This window comes from Heptranchias perlo, chromosome 4 (assembly GCF_035084215.1).
Source record: "Heptranchias perlo isolate sHepPer1 chromosome 4, sHepPer1.hap1, whole genome shotgun sequence".
NCBI classification, from domain to species: domain Eukaryota; kingdom Metazoa; phylum Chordata; class Chondrichthyes; order Hexanchiformes; family Hexanchidae; genus Heptranchias; species Heptranchias perlo.
The window spans coordinates 10,082,614-10,093,210 of record NC_090328.1 but is presented as its reverse complement, the minus strand read 5'-3'; the positions used below and the strand labels follow the sequence as shown (position 1 = coordinate 10,093,210).

Here is a 10,597-nt window from a genome sequence, read left to right as displayed (position 1 = left end):
ATAAGCCTTACCGTGCTAAATTACCACAGCCTAATAAGAGAACCATCCCTTGAAATAAACTAACACAGGACCCCCCCCGCCTCCCCCGCAGCACTAAAACCCTCTAAGGTTGGGTTGGGACTTACAATCACCCCCTCACACAGCTCAGTGGTCACGTGGATGTGTAGCGCAGGCAATATGCTCACCCCCCGATTGCCCGTTGTTGCTTGCAGTTTCTTCCTGCACGTCTCGCTCCTGGTTCCGTACCGCCGACGCAGTATCCAAGTTCCAGTTTGAGTCGAGGTCCGTTGATGAGGGATGAAGAGCAGCGCTCAGCTTCTGGTGATGTTCCGTTGAATCCCCACTCGGGAGACTCGCTGTAGATTGATGCCGAGGAGAAGAGAGAAGAGCGCAGAGCAGAGAGCAGAGCCAGTAACCGTTGCCAAACGGCTCCTTATATCCCCAAAACCCATTACCTTTTCTCCCGCCAATACTGATCGATGTATTGACTCAGAAGATCTGTCTGGACCCCTCCTGCCCCGCCCCGTGGCCTGGAGTGACTCATAACTTTTGAAATCTTTGTGAAAAATGCTATTTCATTTTCCTGCTCCCAGGCCTTGCACCTGGAGAGACAATGGGCGCTGATTACTGGGTGTCCATCGTTTCCTGAGTTGACGGCCCCCATTAGCAGGTTTTGGATCTCAAACCAATCTTGCTTAACTGGCTTCTCTCTTGGAAGACAATGGCCCGGCCATCTCCTGTCTTCCACCAGTTTCGGTTGGGACTGAGTGTCTCTGAGTTACCCCTCGGGGTATTGTTCCCGGTAAATGGTGATGACGTCAATCGGCCTGGGTTCCCTTCCACCCAGCCTGTCAGTGTGAAATGTCTGTTTGTATATGAATGCACCTTAGTCAGGTTAGCCTGGCTCGAAACTCCTGCCAGTTAATCCTATTCCCTAAGTCACTCCCACAAGCTTGCCAAACGGTACAGTTCTTTCTTGGGGGTATTGGATTTAAAATATGATTCATAAAAATGGCCAGAACGGTGGTGCTACGCCAGTTTGTTTGACTGCTCTCGTCCAGCTATCTCATCATTGTCCTGGTCTTATTGCTACCTTTAGACCGTTGTTCCATTTTTTTGGGTCATTGGTTGCCCGTCCTATTCCCTATGCTCACTCGTTTCCCTTGTATATCATCCCATTCATTTTATTCTGCGACTGAGTGGCAATGCTGTGCATGTTATGTACAGTATATCATTCTTCCTGTGCTAACTCATTGATTGGGTTTAGGATGGGTGGACCGACCAGTTTGTCCATAACGCCACGCATGCTTCTTTATAGTCTCAACACCGACCCGATTCCAAATTGACATTCCTGTTCCGAATACCTTGTTATCGCACCTACCCGTCCCACAGCATCCTGTAATCATCTTATCCTGAAGATGCTCTCCTCTGGTCCAGTTTCAACTCCTGTTATGTTATCTATCACTCTCTACCACTCGTGCCCGTTTTATCTGCCTGTCTCTTGCGGGCATTTATCACAGTGCCCGTAAATTGGACGTTATTTACTTAGGGCACCTGTTACAGTTTCTAAGTCCCTGTCATATTATACTCCCCAATAATAAATGTAATTAATATCACAGTGTCCATTTCGCTTCATCTGTGGAGAAAGCTCAAAGAATTATTTCTTCCTCCTCCAGTTTCTTTGCAGACTTGGAGTCGAACACCTTACACAATCTTGACCTGATGTCTCAACCTTGTGGTCTTGGACTCTCTGTACTTTGCTACCGACTAACTTCCCCCGTTGGACGGGCTGTAGACCCACAGGGTCAAAGTCGTCCCAAATGTGGAAGTAACTATGTGTAAGGCACCATGACTTTAAAACATCGTTGCAGCACTGACTGGAAACAATGCTTCATCACAGCAGCTCCATACTCTGGCAGATTTCTACTAAATTTAAAGAAACTTTGCCGAATTGAAAAGGAAACAATCAATTTAGATCTCAAATCTCACAGACATAAAGTAGACATAGACCCATAACTGTTTAGTAATTGTTCAAATTCTTTAGACCTCCTCTTGTACATTTAACAGTGGTACTATGCTTAGAAAACACTACGATTGAAATGCTTATATTAAACGATCGGGACGACAAAGGGTGAACGCTGCTACAGTTTCGTGAAAACAGAGGAAATGGAGCAAGTTGCAGCCTGCGTGCTGCAAACTGCATCACACGTAAAGAGACAGTACACAAAAATCAAAGAAAAAATCCAGTAGGCTTGTAAGAATAGGAGAGACAGAATCTTAGAACCATAGAACCATAGAAAAGATACAGCACAGAAGGGGGCCATTCGGCCCATTGTGTCCACGCCGGCTCGAAGAACAACCAGGTGCCCATTCTAATCCCACCTTCCAGCACCCGGACCGTAGCCCTGCAGCCTACAGCACTTTAGGTGCAGGTCCAGGTACGTTTAAAAGAGTTGAGGGTCCCTGCCTCTACCACCAATTCAGGCAGCGAATTCCATACACTCACCACCCTCTGGGTAAAAAAGTTTTTCCTCATGTCCTCGCTAATCCTTCCACCAATCAGCTTAAATCTATGTCCCCTGGTTCTTGAACTCTCCGCGAGGGGAAACAGGTACTTCCTGTCTACTCTATCTAGGCCCCTCATAATTTTGTACACCTCAATCAAGTCTCCCCTCAGCCTCCTCTGCTCCAAGGAAAACAACCCCAGCCTATCCAATCTCTCCTCATAGCTGCAATTTTCAACGTTCTTGTAAATCTTCTCTGCACTCTCTCCACAGCAATTACGTCCTTCCTGTAATGTGGTGACCAGAACTGCGCACAATACTCCAGCTGTGGCTTTACCAGCATTTTATACAGTTCCATCATTACATCCTTGCTTTTGTATTCTATACCTCGGCTAATAACGGAGAGCATTCCGTATGCCTTCTTCACAACCTTACCTACCTGTACTGCCACCTTCTGGAACCTGTGCACATACACTCCAAGGTCTCTCACTTCCTCTACCCCTCTCAATATATTCCTGTTCACTGAGTATCCCTTTTACTGTTTGCCCTCCCTAAGTGCATTACATCACACTTCTCCGGGTTGAACTCCATTTGCCACTTTTCCGCCCACTCCACCAACCCATTGATATCTTCTTGGAGTCTACAGCTATCCTCTTCACTATCAACTACGCGGCCAATTTTTGTGTCGTATGCAAATTTGCCAATCATGCCCCCTACATTCAAGTCCAAATCATTAATATATACCACAAACAGCAAGGGACTCAACACCGAGCCCTGTGGCACACCACCAGAAACGAATTTCCATTCGCAAAGACATCCATCGACTTTTACCCAATTTTGGATCCAATTCGCCACATTTCCCTGTATCCCATGGGCTTTTACCTTTCTGACCAGTCTGCTATGTGGGACCTTGTCAAATGCCTTACTAAAATCCATGTGGACAACATCCACTGCACTACCCTCATCAATCCTCCTTGTCAATTCCTCAAAGAATTCAATCAGATTTGTAAGGCATGACCTTCCCTGAACAAATCCATGCTGACTATCCCTGATTAAACCATGCCTTTCCAAGTGACAGTTTATCCTATCTCTCAGTATTGATTCTAATAGTTTGCCCACCACCGAGGTAAGACTGACCGGCCGAGAATTGTTCGGCCTTCCCTTCGTACCCTTTTTAAACAATGGTACTACGTTTGCAATCTTCCAGTCCTCCGGTACCTCCCCTGTATCTAGTGAGGATTGGAAAATGATCCTCAGAGCATCCGTTATTTGCTCCCTGGCTTCCTTCAATAGCCTGGGAAACAATCCATCCGGCCCTGGTCACTTATCAACTTTCAAGGATTCCAGTCCCCCTCGTACTTCCCCTCTCGTTATGTTTATCTTATCCAATATTTCACACCTCTCCTCTTCAACTACTACGTCAAGATCATCCCTTTCCTTTGTGAAAACGGAGACAAAATATTCATTTAAAACCCTACCCACATCCTCTGCTTCTACACACAAGTTACCCTTATCATCCCTGATAGGTCCCACCTTTTCCTTAGCTATCCTCTTGTTCTTAATGTACTGATAAAACATCTTTGGGTTTTCTTTAATCTTACTAGCTAATATTTTTTCATGCCCTCTCTTTGCTTTCCTTATTTCCTTTTTTACGTCATCCCTGTACTTTCTATACTCCTCTAGGCTTTCTGCAGTATTTAGTTTTCTGCGACAGTCATAAGCTTTCTTTTTCTGCTTTATCTTGCCCCGTATACTTCTAGACAACCAGGGGGCTCTAAATTTGGCAGTGCCACCCTTTTTCTTTGAGGAGACATGTCTGCATTGTCCCCGTAGAATTTCACTTTTTAGTGCCTCCCACTGGTTTGCCACTGATTTCTCCTCAAGTAGCTGTGTCCAGTCCACTTCTGCCAAATCACCTCTTAGTTCTGTAAAATTTGCCTTCCCCCAATTTAAAATGTTTACTCCTGATTTAACTCTGTCCTTTTCCATAATAATGCTAAAACTAACTGAATTGTGGTCACTATCCCCAATATGGTCACCCACTGTCACTTCACCCACTTGCCCATCTTCATTTCCCAGGACTAAATCTAGAATTGCATCCCCCTCTTCCCTTTTCAACTTTTCTCCTGTTTGAAATCATTTATCCTTTATCTGAACTCCATTTTCAATCTCCAATATTTCCTACTTAATTCAATTTTGTACCGATTTAAAATCTCACGTGAGAAAGATCATTTATCAGGCTTGTATCGGCTCTCCTGTTTAATGGTTTTCTCCTTCTCCTCTGTTGCTGGAAGGATGGGGTATCGTGAATGGAAAGGGGAACCAGCCGGGAGTTCTAGTCTCTTTCTCAGTTCACTTTCTAGAACCTCTACGACTGCCTCTCTCCCTTCTGATCTTTTACTCTGTAACACGCCTTGGGTTTGCTTAAATGATTCTTTAATTTCTGCGACTTCCATTTCGCAGTCCTCACCTAAGTCTTCACAATCTACCTGATTCTCATCATCGGTTCCTCGTGTCATTGTGTTGTAAGAACATAAGAAATAGGAGCAGGAGTAGGCCAATCGGCCCCTCGAGCCTGCTCCGCCATTCAATAAGATCATGGCTGATCTGATCCTAATCTCAAATCTAAATTCATGTCCAATTTCCTGCCCGCTCCCCGTAACCCCTAATTCCCTTTACTTCTAGGAAACTGTCTATTTCTGTTTTAAATTTATTTAATGATGTAGCTTCCACAGCTTCCTGGGGCAGCAAATTCCACAGACCTACTACCCTCTGAGTGAAGAAGTTTCTCCTCATCTCAGTTTTGAAAGAGCAGCCCTTTATTCTAAGATTATGCCCCCTAGTTCTAGTTTCACCCATCCTTGGGAACATCCTTACCGCATCCACCCGATCAAGCCCCTTCACAATCTTATGTGTTTCAATATGATCGCCTCTCATTCTTCTGAACTCCAATGAGTAGAGTCCCAATCTACTCAACCTCTCCTCATATGTCCACCCCCTCATCCCCGGGATTAACCGAGTGAACCTTCTTTGTACTGCCTCGAGAGCAAGTATGTCTTTTCTTAAGTATGGACACCAAAACTGTATGCAGTATTCCAGGTTCGGTCTCACCAATACCTTATATAACTGCAGCAATACCTCCTTGTTTTTATATTCTATCCCCCTAGCAATAAAAGCCAACATTCCATTGGCCTTCTTGATCACCTGCTGCACCTGCATACTAACTTTTTGATTTTCTTGCACTAGGACCCCCAGATCTCTTTGTACTGCAGTACTTTCCAGTTTCTCGCCATTAAGATAATAACTTGCTCTCTGATTTTTCCTGCCAAAGTGCATAACCTCACATTTTCCAATATTGTATTGCATCTGCCAAATCTCCGCCCACTCACCCAGCCTGTCTATATCCCCTTGTAGGTTTTTTATGTCCTCCTCACTCTCTACTTTCCCTCCCATCTTTTTATCATCTGCAAACTTTGATATGTTACACTCGGTCCCCTCCTCCAAATCGTTAATATAGATTGTAAAGAGTTGGGGACCCAGCACCGACCCCTGCGGAACACCACTGGTTACTGGTTGCCAGTCCGAGAATGAACCATTTATCCCAACTCTCTGCTTCCTGTTAGATAACCAATCCTCCACCCATGCCAGAATATTACCCCCAATCCACTGATTCTTTATCTTGAGCAATAATCTTTTATGTGGCACCTTGTCGAATGCCTTCTGGAAGTCTAAATACACTACGTCCACTGGTTCCCCTTTATCCACCCTGTATGTTATGTCCTCAAAGAACTCAAGCAAATTTGTCAGACATGACTTCCCCTTCCTAAAGCCATGCTGACTTTGTCCTATTAAATTATGTTTATCCAAATGTTCCGCTACTGTCTCCTTAATAGTAGACTCCAAAATTTTACCCACCACAGATGTTAGGCTAACTGGTCTATAATTTCCAGCCTTCTGCCTACTACCCTTTTTAAATAAGGGTGTTACATTGGCAGTTTTCCAATCTGCCGGGACCTTTGCCGAGTCCAGAGAATTTTGGAAAATTATTACCAAAGCATCCACAATCCCTACTGCCACTTCCCTCAAGACCCTAGGATGTAAGCCATCAGGTCCAGGGGATTTATCCACCTTGAGTCCCATTAATTTACTGAGTACCAAGTCCTTAGTGATTTTAATCGTATTTAGCTCCTCCCCCCCCGAGCCCCTTGTTTGTCCAGTGTTGAGATATTCTTAGTGTCCTCTACCGTAAAGACTGAAACAAAATATTTGTTCAGCATTTTTGCCATCTCCATGTTTCCCACCATTAATTTCCCAGTCTCACCCTCTAAGGGACATACCCTTGCCTTAGCCATCCTTTTTCTTTTTATATAACTAGAAACTCTTGCTATCTGTTTTTATATTTTTTGCTAATTTATTTTCATAATCTATCTTCCCTTTCTTAATCAATCCTTTAGTTACTTTTTGCTGTCTTTTGAAGACTTCCCAATCTTCTATCCTCCCACTAAGTTTGGCTACCTTATATGTCCTTGTTTTTAGTCGGATACTATCCTTGATTTCTTTACTTAGCCACGGATGGCTGTCTTTTCTTTTACACCCTTTTTTCCTCAGTGGAATATTTTTTTTTGGAAAGTTGTAAAATAACTCCTTAAATGAACACCACTTCTCATGTACCGTCTTACCCTTTAATCTATTTTCCCAGTCCACTTTAATCAATTCCGCTCTCATACCAACATAGTCTCCTTTATTGTCTGGGGAGCGGTAGTTCGTAGCCTCCTCTGCCAACCCTTCCCCCGTCTACCTCGTCTCCATCACCACCCGCTTGGGTCATTGTACATATACTATCTCTCTTAACTCTCAACTGTTCTTGGAGCCGTTGTATCTGTTTCTCTGTCGTTGGGTAGTCATGAGGATTATTCATTTATCTAATTTTTGTTCCACCGCTCCCAGTTTTCGGAGAGTTATGGTCCGATTTCCCTCATCGTTTCTCTGCCAGCAGTGTTCAGCTTTTTTTCACCACATTGTCTTACCATTCAGCAAAAATAGGCAACTTACTCGGCAAACCAAGCAACCCGGCTAGATGGTAAATAGCGTCATGCATCAAATGTCAATTTGTCCCTATTCCCAATAGTTTTACAGTATGTAAAACTACGGATACATATTAAGAGAGAAAGAAAGAGACGCCAATTAAAGACACACACGGGGAAACAGAGAGAAAACGCATATGCACAGGGTCAGAGAGAAAACGAAGCCGCAGGGACACAGCAACAGCGAGAGGCAGAGCGAGAAAGCCACCAATACACACTGGGAATAATTTGAAACCCGCCTGATTTTATCTTCCATCACAGCACATGGTCAGTACTGAAGGCCATGTCATCACAGATAGGTTTTGTTGTGAAAAGGCCACTAATAGGACCATTGGAACATAGGAACAGGAGTAGGCCATTCAGCCCCTCGAGCACCCTCTGCCATTTGATCAGATCATGGCTGATCTGTGGTCTAACTCCATATTCCTGCCTTTGGTTGGCAAAAAGCTATCTATCTCAGATTTAAAATTAGCAATTGAGCTAGCATCATTTGCTGTTTAATCCCACTAAGTGAATCATAATCAGATGGCCATTAAAAAAATATTTGTTTTAACCTCAGATAATTAATTGTTGTTCCCTTTCTTGACTGTATCTCCCTGACATCCCACCTTCTAATCCATTTGTGGGATTGCTCTGTGAAGAGAAACGAAACTTAGCTGAATCAGATAATGCATAAGACCACACAGGCAGTTTCACTTTCGAGAATATAAATGATTGCTGTTGCAGTAATCTGCCCAGCGTTCATCGTACTCTGTGAAGAGAAACGAAACTTAGCTGAATTGGATAATGCATAAGAACCCACAGGCAGTTTCACTTTCGAGAATATAAATGATTGCCACTGCAGTAGCCTGCACAGCATTTATCGGTCACGGTAACTGCAGTGTGTTGGTGTTCTGGACCAGTTAGTTCACCTCAGGTGGATGTGACTGAAGTGAGGCGGGGGCTGGGTATCCACTGACTTGAGAATAACCAGGACCTGGGACAGTGGGAGTGGAGGATCCGACGGGAGGCATGGAAAGATCCGGCTGAGTTGTGGAGACGCGAACAGGTTCAGGAGAAGGGCCAACAAGTGACTTTCGGGGACTGAGAAAGAACTTAGGGATGGCAGCAGCATCTGGAACCGGGGCTGGCCCTGAACCACTTCACCAATCAACGCCAACCAGAAGCAAGCAGCCAAGGTCCTCCTCGACCTCCAGGGATTGGGATCTAGAAGGTTGGGACAACCTGGAGGAAGGAAGTTCCTCTGGCGCTCTGGATAAGGAAAGGTCTGCCAGTCTGGACGGGGGAGACGCGGATGACTCGGACGAGGAAGCGTCTGACAGTCTGGACGATGAATATGCAGACAGTCTGGACGAGGAAGCTGTGGGAGGAATCCTATCAAATTCGGACGAGGACTTAATGGATGCCGAGGTGTTTCCCGAGTCCTTGGACTCGGATGAGTCAGATGAAGAACTTGACATCTCACAGGCTGGAGCTGAGGGGTCAAAAGTCAGAAAAGACCTTTTCTCTGGGAAAGGCAGAGCACCGTCAGCTGGTAAATATAGATTTGAAATCTCCCCTCTCCTTTGGAGAACATAAAAGTGTGGAGAACACTGGCTCCGATTTTTAATGGGGGAGGGAGGGGGGGGGGGGGGCGCGGGGACGGTGAAAGCGAGCCCCGAAACGGGCGGCGTACCTCGGGGGTGAGGGAGGGCCGGGGTTGAGGGTGTCCGGGGACATTTCCATGAACTCTCTCCGACTCCTGCCCGGGCCCAGCCCGATCCGCCTCCTTGTGGGGTTCAGAGGAGCCCTCCCCGCCCCTCCTGGCTCACAATGGACGCCTCAAATAAAATTTGAAAACTTACCTGCCTGGCCTCTTCTGATGGGGAAGCCTTCACTGCCCCCCACCCCGCCCCACCACTCCCCACCCCGCCACTCCCCTCCCCCCTACTCCCCACCCCGCCCCGCCACTCCCCTCCCCCCTACTCCCCACCCCCCACCCCACCACTCCCCTCCCCCCCTCCTGGCTCGGCCTTCCGACTAACATTTCAGGTGTCGCAATCGGGCCCCGATCTGCATATTTAAACAAGATTTTTTAAAATTCGTTCACGGTGACGATCCGGATTCTATCCCCTCAGTCTGGTTCAGTAATAACTGAAGTCGAATACATTTTAAAGTTCAACACATCTTTAATAGCAGGGTTCTTAGTCTGCAGCATTGATTTGGACTCCTGATAGAGTCCCTCTATGCTGGCAGAGCAAGAACAAAAACATACAGAAATCCACACGTTTTTATACAAATCAATAGGGTTGGAACATACTTAACGAGGGTCAACACCAATCATAAGCCGGGCATAGGTTGCCATGCGAGGTTACATTATTTCCGGCCAATCATAAATCGTCCATGTGCTGATCATGCTGCTGTTAGACATCAAAGGGGATAACTTCCTCACTTTCCAACTTGGAATGTTCTTCCCTGTTCCTTCTGTTCCTTATCTCCCAACCTGGAATGTCTTTCAACTTTGGCTAAGCTCGTTCCCTATATTGATCTGCCATAAACATGGAGACATTCAGACCAGTCCTTGACTCACATCAAAGACCTATCATTGATAAGACAATGCAGGCCTGCTGACTACGCAAACATATGGCCCAGCAGGAGGGCCAGGCCACTTGTATCAATCTCAGTTACTAACTAATTAACCCTTTCTAACCATTTTGCATTCTGCTTCTTTGCCACATAGGCATTTTAATATTTTATTAAAAACTGACCACGTAGGGATTCTCATTCCCCCCTTTTATCATATCATGATAACCAATTATTACGGTGCTCACTGGTTCTGCAGGTTCTGCAGTGCAGCAACATTTAAGTAAGCAATAAACTATAAGAATTATAACAATGAATATGACTAGCCCTTGAACTGGAGAAGTCCCAATAGAACACAGACATGTTTCATCAATACGTCTTTGTACTCTTATCTGTTCTCAGGAACAGACTCCTTCTAAACATCTCTCAAGTAAGTTGCGAATGTCC

General features: G+C 45.3%; 1 protein-coding gene across 2 annotated transcripts in view; it reads left to right on the top strand.

Moving 5' to 3' along the window:
- Positions 1 to 8,439: 8,439 nt before the first annotated feature.
- The window catches only part of LOC137320726 (probable ATP-dependent RNA helicase DDX60), a 270,394-nt gene continuing 268,236 nt past the window's right edge, over positions 8,440 to 10,597 (top strand). For both annotated transcript variants that reach the window (XM_067982445.1, XM_067982447.1), the window contains exon 1: positions 8,440 to 9,122. In XM_067982445.1, the coding sequence (XP_067838546.1) occupies positions 8,690 to 9,122 (433 nt within the window). In that variant the 5' untranslated portion in view covers positions 8,440 to 8,689. The remainder of the gene's footprint in view (positions 9,123 to 10,597) is intronic.